At 37.7% G+C, this 15165-nt stretch overlaps 1 protein-coding gene across 4 annotated transcripts in view; it reads right to left on the bottom strand.

Moving 5' to 3' along the window:
* Positions 1-15165, bottom strand: part of LOC126481027 (titin) — an 804028-nt gene that overhangs the window by 70299 nt on the left and 718564 nt on the right. For 3 of the 4 annotated variants that reach the window (XM_050104491.1, XM_050104492.1, XM_050104489.1), the window contains exons 38-40: positions 13954-14087; positions 2692-2872; positions 842-919 (exon numbers count right to left, since the gene is read on the bottom strand). In XM_050104491.1, coding sequence (XP_049960448.1) covers positions 842-919; positions 2692-2872; positions 13954-14087 — 393 coding nt within the window. Of the gene's footprint in view, positions 1-150; positions 920-2691; positions 2873-13953; positions 14088-15165 lie in introns of those variants that run through there. The other variant, XM_050104490.1, reaches the window with a different exon arrangement.

Here is a 15165-nt window from a genome sequence, read left to right as displayed (position 1 = left end):
TGAAGTTCATTGCATGACATTAAAAACACTTACCATTTGAAAAATTAAAGAAATTTATATAATATGGGACTCACAGCTATGTCAACATTACTTTGAGTGAAAAAGAACAGTGAGGAAGATGAAAGGATGGATTTAAAACCCACTAAAACATTTGAATTTCTTGAAAATTTTATTTACAACATGAATTTTCTACACAGAAAGGTGCAGAAATTCACACACTACATAGCAGAAAAGTAAAAAGAGAAGTTCAAATTACATAAGTCAAGCACCATACAAGTATTTCAACAACAGTTACCATTTTCATTCATTATTTATAAATTATTTCATTTACAAAGAAGAACTAATATATTAAATGTAACCTGCCACACAATGTAGCACAGCAACAAAGCTCAGCAGCAGTACCATCACCTCGTGCAACACTATAAATCAACATGCACCCATTACCCAGAACTAGCCACCACATCAAAAATGCATTTAAAGGAAGCTCAGATCACAAACATACATGACAAATGCAGCATCATTTTGGCAAGAATTAAAGAAGCAAGTAAGAGTTACTAATATAAAATGACATCTTTTGGATATAATAATTTTGCTGAAAGAAGATAAATGCCTAATTATCACATGACTACAAACAATATCAGTTTTTTTTCCATCGCTCAACTTTGTACATATGGCCAAAAACATCATCAGAAACTTTTCAGTTGTCCTTGTAACATTGTGTACTATAGCAGTTTGGCAAAAGAGAAAAACTGTTTAACTTTACTTGGAAATAATAGAAATAAGCTTGCCCAATACCATCACCCATTGCAGCAGATTTACTTGCGAATTCCTCGTTTCTCACCTGGTACCTGAAGAGTTGCTGTTGTGCAAGATGATCCAAGCATATTAGTGGCAGTGCATGAGTAGCTCCCAGCATCCTCTGCAAGTGAAAATGTGAAGATGAAATGATAAGATGCAGTATTAATAAAATTACTATTTTATGGCATTATCCACACAGATAACATTTTGTAAGAGCCGATGAAGTAGTAAGTAACCAAAAACACTGATACACAGCACAATTATTTAATGGGAATAAACTGGTGTGCCATTTCCATGCACAATCACTACTTACCTCCTTTGAAAATACTTGAAAATATTATATATACAAGAATCATAAAACACTTTTTTTTTTTTAAATGAAATACTTAGCCAGCGACAATTTGGATTTCAAAAGTGTGTCTTCATGGAACATACTGTTTTCAAATTCATCAATATTGCTAACTGGTATTTTGTGTGACTTATAAAAAAGTGTTGATTGTGGAGTTTGTAGTGTTCTCCTAGAGAAGCTCAGTTATTATGGTATCAGATGCCTTGCAGGGAACTGGTTTTCATCCTACCTAACTGAAAGATACAGAGTGTTACATTAAGAAACCCAAGGAATGTACACAATGAAACCAATTTTCAGAATGAGGTATCATCACTAAAACTGCACCACAGGCATCAATACTTGATCTGCTCTTATTCTTGTTATACATAAATGGTCTGCTATCTTATGTCCAAGAAGCAGTAATTGTTCTCTTTGTTGATACTGCAAGTATTATAATCACTCCTAATGGAGGAACTCCAATACTGGAAAATTTAAATAATATTTTATTGAAAATTAGTAACTGCTTCTCTGCAAGTGATCTGCCACTGAACTTAGATAACATACAGTACATGCAATATGCATAAGGCCTCTCCACACCATTAGAAATAATGCGCGAGGGTAAATCAATAAATGAAACAAAATATTTTAAATTATTTGTTTATACTGACAAGAACCTCAACTGGAAGTCTCATATTACAGATCTCTTTGAATGGTTAAACTCTGCGACTTTTGTGTCATGAATAATATCAGATTTTGGAGATGGAAAAGTCAAAAATTGATCTCCTTTTCATATTTTCATTCACTAATGTCTTATGCTGTCATATTTTGAAGTAAATCATCATTGTACAGAAGTGTATAATAATGATAATATGTATTGTTCACTTTAGAATGTGCTACAAACAGTTCCATAGGCCGTTGGACATACTGACAACAGCCTGACAGTACGGTTTCTCCCTTAAGAAATTTGTTGTTAACAACCAGTCCCTATTCAAAAATAACAATATCATTCACAAATATAATACTGGATGGAGAACTGATATACACTATCAATCACTCTACCTTTGTGTGGCACATAAGTAGTAGCAATGTCAGCCGTAAAAATTTTTGCTCACATACCCAATGAAGAAAGAAATTTAATAGACGATAAAATTAACTTCAAGCACAAACTGAAACTATGTGTGCTTAGCAAATTTTCTATTCCACAGGAGAATTTCTGAAGGTATTATAATAAAGTGTGTGTGTGTGTGTGTGTGTGTGTGTGTGTGTGTGTGTGTGTGTGTGTGTGTTAGAGAGAGAGAGAGAGAGAGAGAGAGACAGAGGAAATAGTTAGGTATAAAAAGAAGTAGCTTATGGCAATTGCTTAAAATATCAGCATGTTGTCATATTTTTGATTGCAAAACTGTACTATGATTGTAAAAATGACATGTTCCACAACACAGCAGGAATGGAACATGTGAATAACTAACTAGCCTCACAACATTTAAGACAAAAGTTCAAAAATGTCATGTATATTAAATTTATAGCCAATATACATATCACCTAATAGTAAATTTGGTTGGAGTTACCTGGGAATGCATGTGGGATTGTTAGACGGCATACACCATTTCTGTAATGGAGTTGGTAATCTTCAGAATTTTCAATTATCCTCCCATTCTTAGACCAGAGGATATTAGGTGCTGGCTCAGCTTGGACAATACATTCAAAACGGGCTGTCTGTCCACTTACAACAGCTATGTCCCGCAGTGGCTGTTCACAAAAATAACAAAATATCTATCATTACAAAACATTTTTATATTTATATTAAATAACTCAAAGTAATATTTTTAGTGACAAAAAATCCATACTGTCAATTTGATATCATTATCTAACATTCAAATAAAGATCAAATTTGTTTATTTTTATTGTCTGAAGCTCTTGTAAGGCACAAAACTTTGAGTTTCCCACTGTAGAGTTTCTCATCATACTTTAGCACCGCCACCTTTTCTTGGGCATTACTGCAGAAACTAGCAGCTCAGTCGCAGCAACTGAAGGAGAAATAAGGAGCCCGCATGCACTAAGGTGTTGGCATGCTGGTTGCAGCAACAGGGCTGTTTATGCATTATGAGGTGGGCCACGCCACGCACCAAAACCCTGCCAATGCAGTGGCAAGACAGGGCTCTTGCCGGACAGGTCAAGCGGTTTCTACATTACCAGAGGACAGATTTATTGTTCCAAATGTTGCTGGAAGCAGTGCATTGGCACAACAAGTGAGTTTCTAATCCCTAATAAATACCCATCAATATCAGCAGAATTATCAGCTGTCCGGCAACACCTTCTACGACGAAAGGGCTATGGGAGGTGCTGGAACAATATGGCATACCATTCAGTCATGATGAGTTCAGTCTTCAGGCATTCTCCAGCAGCAGCTGGACTCCTGCCCTGGAGGGCACCAGATAGACACCCGCTCGCCCCTCTATACTGGTACAGGCCCCCTGGCATCATGTGCTGTCACTCGCAAGTTTGAGACCTGTTACCAGAAGCTGTGATCCCCTGCAAGTATTCCACCAGTCTATGGCACCATCCACGAGCAGCTGCACCACACCCAATTGGGGTACAATGCTGGGCGAACTTCTGGTCTCAGCAATGCTGGGCACAGATGTCAAAGTCTTCTGAGCAACAGGCAGTCACTGCATGCATCTTGTGCCATCCGCATCACCTGCTGAAAGGCGCGTGGTGACTGCACCACAATGCCACCAGTGTACTAGCACACGTTTTAATAAAATGTTTGACTTTTGATGTTGTTAGCCTGAGCTGCCATCGGCCTGCACCCTTGCAGCGACCCACTGCCACAACCCAGCCCTGCACTGATGTAGCCCTTCACCCCAGGTCAGCTTCAATATAAACTACAGATATTTTCTACCAATGTTAAACTGAGATCTTGAGCAACAATAATACCACAAGTATTATCTTGTTAGAAACAAGATAATTACATGGTAGAGCTACTCAATATGATTGAAAACAATTAACTCTGCAGTCTCAGTACGTAGGAGGGAGGGAGGGAGAGAGAAAGAGAGAGAGAGAGAGAGAGAGAGAGAGAGAGAGAGAGAGAGAGAGAGAGAAGAAGAACTTCCATGGGCCAACTACCAGTCACTCGCCTCACTGTATGGCCTAGAAATTCACATCATCCATCTCTTCACTGCTTACTGAGTAGCCTTCTGGGTCTGATCAGTTTTTGTGTTAAATATCCATGAATCATTAACATAATACAAAACTGCTAATACACATTGTTTGGAAACTTTCTCTTGTTTGACAGTTCCATTTAGACAACTGTCTATTTTAACCAAACACACTGCAAGTCATTTTACACTTAGGTTTGTTGCATTTATTGTCAATCCAGTTGTTTTCTTCAGCAGCCCTAAATATAAAACCTCATCAACTGGTTTGTAGTTAATCTGTACTAGTCTCATTTGCAGTTGTTCACTGTGTATTGTATCGTATTATTATGACTGATTTTGGGACTTACTTCCAAGCTTGCTCCGTTATGAGCTTACACTAAATGTTGAGGGTTACCATTCTTAGAAATAAACAGTACAAATAAACAGTACAATGTCATCAGCAAAATTAAATTGGTTCTGAAATTTTTTGTTAACAAATATTCCTTCTTTTGTTTCAAGATATGAGGACTTCCTCTAACAATAGTTCTGGTGACATGAAATCTCCTTGCCGAGTCTTCGTTGCATTCTGAATTTCTTTTTAAATTAATGAGTTCTAATAGAAGCCACAGTTCAGTACGCATATTCCTCAGTACATTAAAACACATTGTTTCACAAGAGCCATTGATATAGATTTTGTTTAACATCACTGACAGAAGAATATTAACCAATATGAATTTCACCCACATTTCAGTGGCTTTTTCATTTTGTCTGTGAAAACTTTCCATTGCGATACATTCTGAAGTTCCTCTCCATTATTTGTGGGTATTTTTTGACATCCCCTTTCATTTCTGTAGTAGCTATGGACTGGGATGTCTCCACCTGTCATCTTTAATTGACAAGGCAAAGTACAAAGCATTACTGTTAGCACAGATCTGCCAGGTATCTCTGATTAATATGGGCTGATACCAACCATGAGCAACATGAACATTTGTCACATAAAACTTAAACCTACTGGCAAGTAATAGATCAATACATCTGAAAATGAATCAGATCTCATGTTTCCAAGATACACGTATAGAAATGTACCCAAAGAGTCAAGTACAACAAAAATACCAAGTTAACAGAACCTTCCATCAGTTCTTGGTAGGACAACATTGTAAAACAAAAGCAAACTATTGATTTTCATTTATTAAAAATACCAAGTATTACTAAGGTGATATAGATTTCTTGCAAAGGTGAGAAGAGTATACCTAAAAAAATGAGGCAATCCTGCCCGTAAATCAATACAAAAGCACTGTAAAATATTAAGTAAAATTATTAATAGCCCCAAAAGCATATATATTTAGCATCAAATTCAACAAATCTTTTAATGAAATCAAACAAGTCTGGCATATAGTAGAGAATGAGATGAATATCAACAGTACTGAAAGAAGCAAAGACTTGTTTTGAGCATAAGAAATAAACACGTCAAAAAAGTTTTGCATCACCCCGGTTCCCAGAACTCCTGAAGACAGACATTGTCTGTGGATATTGTATCACAGGCACAATCCCTTTGACTGTTCAGAGATGTCACTAAACCCGCATAAAGATGTAAACAACCATGCATGAGCAGTGCCTATTAGACGGAGGTGGTCTGGCAGCTGATCAGTTCCAGTCATTCCACCAGAAAGGAGGTACATGGCTCGTGTTGTCTGTAGTTCAACCATGCCTAGATGGTCAATACCGCTGTTCGATTGCATCTGCATTGTTACTTTGTGCCAGGAAGGGCTCTCAACAAGGGAAGTGTCCAGGTGTCTTGGAGTGAACCAAAACTATGTTGTTTGGACACGGAGGAGATACAGAGAGATAGGAACTGTCGATGATATGCTTCGCTCAGGCCGCCCAAGGGCTACTACTGCACTGGATGACTGCTACCTACAGATTATGGCTCTGAGGAACCCTGACAGCCACGCCACCATGTTGAATAAAGCTTTTCGTGCAACCACAGGACATCACGTTATGTCTCATACTGTGCGCAATAGGCTGCTTGATGCACAACTTCACTCCCGACGTCCATGGCAAGCTCCATCTTTGCCAGCACAACACCATGCAGAGCGGTACAGATGGGCCCAACAACATGCTTAATGGACTGCTCAGGATTGGTATCATGTTCTCTTCACCGATAAGTGCCGCATATGCCTTCAACCAATCATCAGACACATGTTTGGAGACAACCCAGTCAGGCAGAATGCCTGAGACACACTGTCCAGCAAGAGCAGCAAGGTGCAGGTTTCCTGCTGTTTTGGGGTGGCATTATGTGCGGCCGACCTACGCTGCTGGTGGTCATGGAAGGCACTAGAACGGCTGTACGATATGGGAATGCCATCCTCCGACCGAGAGTGCAACCATATCGGCAGCATATTGGCGAGGCATTCATCTTCATGGACGACAATTCGCACCCCCATCATGCACATTTTGTGAATGACTTTCTTCAGGATAATGACGTCGCTCACCTACACTGGCCAGCATGTTCTCCAGACATGAACATGAACATGGCTGGGACAGATTGAAAAGGTCTGTTTATGGACAACGTGACCCACCAACCACTGAGGGATCTGCATCGAATCGCCATTGAGGGTGGGACAATCTGGCCCAACAGTGCCTTGATGAATTTGTGGATAGTATGTCACAATGAATACAGGCCTGCATCAGTGCAAGAGGACGTGCTATTGAGTATTAGAGGTACCGGTGTGTACATAAATCTGGACCACCACCTCTGAAGATCTCGCTGTATGGTGGTACCACATGCAATGTGTGGTTCTCATGAGCAATAAAATGGGTGGAAATGATGTTTATGTTGATCTCTATTCCAATTTCTGTACAAGTTCCGGAACTCTCGGAACTCAGGTGATGCAAAACTTTCTTTGATGTGTGTACATAAGTAACTGAAAAATTATTCTAAAATTTTAAATGACCTCTCTCTAAATGTTGCTGGGAAAATAAAGCTGTAATCTCTCTTCAGAAAAGACAAAACAGGAATTCTGAAACATCATTTCATTAATCTTTTTGGAAAGATAGATGTTCTCTCATAACTGGGAATGAAGTAAAGGAAACCACTACCTCTTCAAAAAGTAAAGGATTTAATGTTTAGATAATATTATCAGTAAAGTTTTAAATGCCTCCTTAGACAAGTTCATGAACCCAGTACCACACTTAATGCACAAAAGACATTCACCTTTGTGAAGGCCTCGTCATAAAAATGGAGACTGTGAGTATCTTACTTTCTTTCATGTAAATTGATATTCTTTATGCTTGTTAATATAGTGGGATCATAAAGTCACAGGTGTTAATGCAATTTTAAATGTAAATGGTGGCCTTACAGGCTGTGTGTTACCACAGATGAAGTAGGTTGTTTGTGCCCGACCTTGTGTAAGACAAGTTAGGTCCTGCACAAATGTTATGCTTATAATAATCATATAGTTAAAGTTACTGACTGTGAAAGTATCAATGTTTTCTGTGTTGTTGTATATATGTGTGAATTAAAAATCTTTGAAAGTTGTCTATCACATATCATTATTTCTCTGGGTTCAGGTGGCATATTGAGTAATGCTGGTTATTCACTGATGGTACTGCCATACTTTGAGGTTTTTAAATCAAAGTTTCATTTCGAAAAAGGCATTTGATGTTTTGTCAGCATGGTAGCAGATGTGCGCAGTTGCTAAAGTTTACATGAAGTGTGACAGTTGTGGCCGATTATGAAAATAACTGGGTGTTATAGAAGTTCAAAAGACAAGGCAACAGCTGGCAAAATGCAGCAATTGAAAAACTCAAGTGCCAAAGAAAATTGGAGGGCTTGGAGAATCGTAACGAGAACTATTTTACAGTGTGACAAAACCTTTGACATCATAAATGGCGAGCTGATTAAGCCAGAAGAAAATGGGCAAATTACAAAGTAGATCTTGCTAAATGGAATAAGGCTACTGCAAAAGCAAGGAAATGCCTGATTATGTCACTTGACATCAAGCCTTCACTTCATGTTGAGTAATGCAAGACTGCTAAAGAGATTTGGAATCAGCTGCATAAAATTTATGATGTTCACTCAGCTATGCTTGGATTCCTACACAAAAAAAACAGACGAAGTTAGATGCTAAATCTTCAAAAGAATATGTGGTTGGTTATGAAGACTATGGATTTTATGTTTATTTTCCTGAACAAAGATGTTTTTATGTATGCAGAGAAGTTAAAATAAATTGCAAACAATTACATAAATTATTTATTCAAGAGTTCATTAAAATGAAAAAACTCAGGCTCATATTACTGTGAGAGAATTATGTACAGATGGGGCCAAGGAGTTCCATAATAAAGATGTAATTACGTCTGCTGACTCAGTTTGACTGAAACATTCAATTACTGCACCATATATTCCTCAGCAGAATGAAGTTTTTGAACAGGAGATGGCAGATTCTTAGCTCTGCTCTGCTGAATACCTACCGAAAGACTATGGTGTGAGACTACTCTGGCTGCACAACTTACATTTTGAATCAATCAGGTCCCACGAAAATAAAAAGTAAAGCTCCTATTGAAATATTTTTGAAGAAAGAAGGTAGTTTTGATAATTTTGTGATATTTGGAACAGAATGCTATGCTTGGATTCCCACACAAAAAGGGAAGAAGTTAGATGCTAAATCTTCAAAAGAATATGTGATTGGTTACGATGACTAGGGATTTCATGTTTATTTTCCTGGAAAAAAAGTTGATTTTATGCATGCAGAGATGTTGAAATAAATTGCAAACAATTACAGAAACTTTTTATTCAAGAGGATAAAAACATTGCTGATATATCACATGTAGATGAAAATGAAAATATTACGGAAAATGAACATGAAAATGGTTAATTTGAAGAGGACAGCCTATGGGACTGTAAGCGACAAAAGGGTTAGCAACCATTTATATGACACCGAAGGACAAGTTGAGAACAACCTGGAAACAAGAAATGAAGACAACAGAAGCCACAATTTATGTGAAAGCTGAAATTTGAGGAAATCATCATGTTACTGTGAAGATTCAGCCCATCAACCGAGAATGATCCTTCTTTGGAGACACCAAGAAATTATAATGAAGCAGTGCAGTTAGAAAATTCTGAGGAATGGAAGAAACCAAAGAAGGAAGAAATGAATGATATGGGAAAAAATCTAGCATGGGAACTAGTTTATAGAACTAAAATGAACGAGGTAATTGAAAACTGAATAGTCTTGCTAAAAAATTAAATGTAAATAACAAAGTCGTTCAACATAAGGCTCGACTGGTGGCAAAAGGCTATAGCCAACATATTGGCATAGATTGATACATTCAACCTTGTTGCAAGATTTGAGACAATGAAAGCCCTGCTGAGTGTTGCAGTTAAACATTTGTGTATAAGGCAATTTGATGTAAGGACAGCATTACTCAATGGTATCGTGAAGGAGGAGATGTACATTTATCAACCAGAGGGCTTTGATGATCAGCAGACATTCTGACATAAGGGTTGCCATTTATAAACTTACATATGATGAAGGAATGTTGGTATAGCATCTGTTTCATAATATACAGTGCATCCTAGAAATTATGTGACAAGCTTCTAGAAGGGATGGAGCACATCATAATGAACAGGAATTTCATAGCAACCAATGGCTGCAAACATTGTCATACACCACTAGGTGGTAATGTAAATGAGAGTACTGGATGGGAATGCCATTAGGTGGTGCTGTACATGAGAATACTGGATGGAAACGTGTGAATTTCCTCATTCGAGTGCTAGCCAGCATATGAGGAGCATGGAATGGTATACAAACAGTGAGCTTGCAGACAAGCATTTAATGTATGGAATTACTGAGTGCAATGGACAAACCATTGGACGTATGTATCAAGAACACTTCCCAGACAGATGCCAACCACACCACAGTTTATTTGCAAGTCTGCATTGGAATTTGTGCAAGTACAGGTCATTAAGGAATGGCCAGGGTAGTGACAGCAGGCCACGATCAGTGCATTTGGTCATTAGGCAAGAAACTGTGCTGGATGCTGTGGAGAGTAATCGAAGTGCCAGCACATGTTCCATTGCCTTGGACTTATGAATGTCTCATTCCAGTGTTAAACATGTTTTGAAAACCATATCCTCACATGCCTTTCATCTCCAAAGGGTGCAGTTGTTTCCACCCTGATGACCATTTTATACATATGCATTTCACGTAGAGCTTTCTGCAACAAAGTGGTCAACATCTGCATTTCACAGCTTACGTGTTGTCCACTGATGAGGCCACATTCACTAGGGATGGCATATTCAATCACCACAATGAGCATCTGTGGGCACAAGAAAACCCTCATGGCATGCAACACCGTGTGGCACTTCACTTCACAGTTAGTGCGTAGGCAGGTTTGGTCAGTGACTGTTTAGTCAGCCCACTTGCCTGCTGCGAATTATCAGCCCTTTCTGGAACAGGTTCTTCCTGGCTAGCTTGAAGATGTTCCAGTAAATGTGAGGTGCAGCATGGAATTCCAACATGAGGGGCCACCTGCTTATTTTGGACTGGCTGTTCGTAGACATTCGAACAGGTCATTCCCACATCGATGGATCGAGTGTGGCAGGCAGGTTACCTGGTCACCACACTCAGCAGATTTATCGGGCCTTGATTTATTTGTTTGGGGAACCATGAAATTCCTCATATATTGTAATACTGTAGAGTCTAGAATGGATCTCATCACAAGATTGTCCACACAGCCACTATATTTAAAGAAACTCTCAGTTGTGTTCAAGCTTATCCGGCAATTAATGCACTGTTGACATCAAGCATGTGTAGCATTTGATGGTTCAAATGCCAAGCATTGTTGTAACATTACTGCTGTATTCATGCCATACAACATGTGTGCTTATTATTTTTCAATAAATGTATCAAATGAATCACTCTTGTTTCCGTTTCAACCATCGACCTCTGCTACCACTTTCCCCTGACATATGTGGCCATGGGTTGCTATGCAATTCTCAATCCTAAAGATGTGCCCCACCTCAAGTTTGCTGCAACTTTTCTGAAACACCCTGTATATAAAGCATTGTGGAGAGTGTGAAAGTATCAGTGTTTTCAATGTTGTTGTATATATATATATTAACAATGTTTAAAAGTTGTCTGATATGTCATGATAGTTTCTTTGGGGTTCAGCTGGAATATTGAGAGGTTTTGGTTATTCACTGATGGTATTGTTGAGCTTTTGTGGTTTTTAAATAAATATTTCATTTCAAAAACAGCATTCAATGTTGTGTTAACCATCATCATCATCATCATCATACTGAACAGTTTCTAGCCCCAGGCTGGGTCTGTTTTGAACATAAGCCTCACCATCTAGTCCTGTTTTCCCACCATCTTTGTGATGATAGGTCTATCATTTTTTTTTTTTTTTTAATTCCTTGTGGAAAGGAAGTTGACTTAAATCATGTGCAGGTTTGTGTTCACCATTGAGATAGTTAACACACAGTCAATCACCATCTTGCATTCCTGAAGTGCAAGTAAAAGTTAGTATTGACAGTTACAGCATAAGAATTTAAGAACAAGTCTAATGAGTCTATGGGTGGGTGGGTGTGGGGGTGAGGGGCAGTAGGAGGGAACCTAACATGATATGACAAAAGTTAAACTATTGTTGTATGTCTCTTCTGACTACACTATCTTAAATCTTCAAGAAAGTAGTGTATGCCAGAGTTGTGATTCATCTTGATAGCTTTGACATCAACAAGAGTTTTGAAAGCAAAAATGTACGTCAACAAATGAACCTAAATTTTCAGTGATGAATTTTGCACTGGGTTCCTTAAACAAACAGATGTTGCTGATTGGTGCATTTTGTGGTATCTTTAAGACTTTTGATTCCATGAATCAGAATGTTGTTCTTGATAGTACTTGTCACAAAAGCTCCACAAAAGAAGTAGACTACTAGTTAAAGTCCTACCACCAATATAGGAAAAGAGTAGGTAGTTTTGGATAAATGCAGCAAAGATGATGGAGGTGACAGATTACTGGGGAACTGTATAGCTAGAATCCTTCTGATCTCTCCTTGGTTCATTGTTGCTTCTCATATACACGAACAACTTACATTTGTTCTAAAAAAGTTCATTACATCTGAACATAAAACTAACACTTGATAATACAGCTTTCTCTGATGCTAACATATTTCTGTCAGAATTCTGTATCCTGATTCAAAGTAAATTTGCTGTTTATTAAGCTGAGCAGCAAAAACTATATCGAATTCCATTTCGATCACAAAAATTCCACAGATGATCCTTTTTGTACGTGAGCAATTCTTTGGCTTCCATGTTGATAGCAGAGTTACTAGGGGGCAATAGATCTTCCAGAGTTTAAAAATGTTGTCCCTGGTGACTTTGGCTTTAGAATAACTTCGAATCTTAGGGATATTGGCATCATGAACTTCCCTTACTTTGGATGCTGCCACTTTTATTGTGTGTTACAGGATTATACTTGTTAGCAATTTATTCATGTGAAATAACTTCATCTATCTTGAAACATGGGTTGCCTGAATTATTTGCAGGGTGTCACAAACTAAAATATCCTGTCATAGTTTCTTTAAGAAAGTCAGCCCACTTACTGCCACATTTGTTAATTCCATCACAACCTTTGTGGCTGACAATTCTGAACACTGTGAATTTAATGAGATACCAGCACACAAAGATCACAAAACTAGAGGAACATACTATTTCCACAGCAACATGTTGTTTTGTATGTCTTGATTTATGTGTAAGATACCTTCAATCAATATTTATATAGCCACAAAAAGTACATCACTGCACAGAAACAAAATGGACATTAACAGTGAGCAATAAAAATTCACAAATTATTTAGTGGAATGAACAGATATTAGCACAAAATCATAGCTCCAGCTAACCATGATCAATAGGATGGTACAGAAACAATTCCATTGACAGTGACAAGAGCTTAGCTAGAGCCTGTTTGCTGCTTGTGTGCATACTGTCACTAGAATTAAACTTCTTTCATAAACTGTTTTATATGAAAAAGCAATTACACAAAACTAAAAAAAATGTTTATTTCATAGAAAGGTGATAACTCACATCAGCAGTAGAGGCACAGCTGATGATTGTCTGCAACTAGCAGTACATCAAAAATGATCTAAACAAACTTTGGGAAAATCTTGGAAAGGCAGTTAACGGGTGGAAAATTACATATTTAGTGATGTGTTATGCTACTGTCCTACTCCAAAGGACACTTGGTCTACATTGCTGTGAAGACACACTAACACTCTTGTTCCTGGAAGTCCTCTAAAAGCATTTACAGGAATGTATTTATAAATGACTGAGACAGTGGTGATATGAGCAATATAGGGGAAAGATAGATTGATACTTACCGTAAAGATGACATATTAAGATGCAGACAGGAACAAGTGGCCTGAGCTGCTAGAAATGGCAGTCATATGTGCGTTATGTGTGTTTGCTTTTCTGGCAAAGGCTTTGGCTGGAAACTAACGTGTGTCTTTATGTCGTACCTGTCTACAACTTAAAGTGTCATCTTTGCAATAAGTAGCACTCTTATCTTTTCCCTACATTTTTGATTTTCCAACCTGGGGTTTCCACTGTTTGAGATAGTTGTGAAGACCCTCATAAGAAAATGATAGAATGTCAGTTTTGATACTAAAATTATTGGAAATAAAATATTAGCTTACTGTTATAAACACAGGCGGTCGTCTAAGTTGGTGCTGTTGTGTTGGTGTTGGTGTGCTTCCTGGCGTACTGGGTGGGGTAGGCGTACTACCACGCCCACGTGGACTTTTGCCTAACCAAGAACCCCCTGGTGATGCTGGAAAAAGCATGTAGTTCTTTACAGGCAACTGTAGTGAATCTAATCAACAGAAAGTCTATTAAAAGTTTAAGACTACCCAAACTGTGATTATATATTCATTACGACAGATTAACCCTTTTATTTACTCTTATGTTATGTGGGACTACACAACTGATACGTGAACAGGATTAATTTTTGATGTTGCTATAACAGAAATGAAAATAAAAGCAACATACAGTATTCATATTCAAAGTCAGTACAATAGTTATTTTCATATCTTTCTTGAATGCAAGATATTATCCGCTCAACCAAAACAGTACTCTCAAAAAATAAAAATATGGAGTCATGCAAACTGAAAATACTGAAATCAGAATGTCAGATGAGAAAGTGTCTTCAAAAAATTAATTCATCATCTTAAAACTTTCATAAGCTGAAAATGATTCCACTTTTTCACAGGAAATATGTTAAGTATCATCCAAGTACAAAGTAGTGATATTCTTCACAAGCAAGGTTTCAGTTACATCAAATGCTGTAAAAGCATTTCAGCTCAAAACAGATTTACACAGCAGATATGAATGGTGCATCACTTAGTATATTTGCAAAATAATTAGAAAAAATAGAAAGCAACAAGTATACAAAAACAGAACTCAAAATTTCCTGTGTTATAACAACTTAATTTATACAACCAATGTGTATATTTATTGTTGTCATTGTTGCAATGTGTTATACAAAGCACGGAACAAAATTTACATATATTCTGCGCACCCAGAGAACATTATATTATTAGCATTCTTTGACTGCTATTATTTTGAGATGCCTTGTGCAAGTGCAAAAGATTATAGCATCATCATGTCACCTAAAGTTAAGTGAGCATTTGGGAGAGATCTTCTCCAAGACAATTGATTATCCTGTTCCACAGCGCACAAGTATAGGAGTAAGGACTGGAGCAAATATGGTCATGGCAGAAGAAATGTACCTTTCCAGAAGTAGTGAACACAAAGTGTCTGGCTGATTCTGTAAGGTGCAGAAGTCATTAATCAATAAACAAGTTTGGTTGGGGACCACTCAACTAATTGTATTCTGGTTACAGTAGTCC

Source organism: Schistocerca serialis, chromosome 5, assembly GCF_023864345.2.
Source record: "Schistocerca serialis cubense isolate TAMUIC-IGC-003099 chromosome 5, iqSchSeri2.2, whole genome shotgun sequence".
NCBI classification, from domain to species: Eukaryota; Metazoa; Arthropoda; class Insecta; order Orthoptera; family Acrididae; genus Schistocerca; species Schistocerca serialis.
The sequence above is the reverse complement of the archived record's forward strand: the minus strand, read 5'-3'. Positions and strand labels throughout refer to the sequence as shown.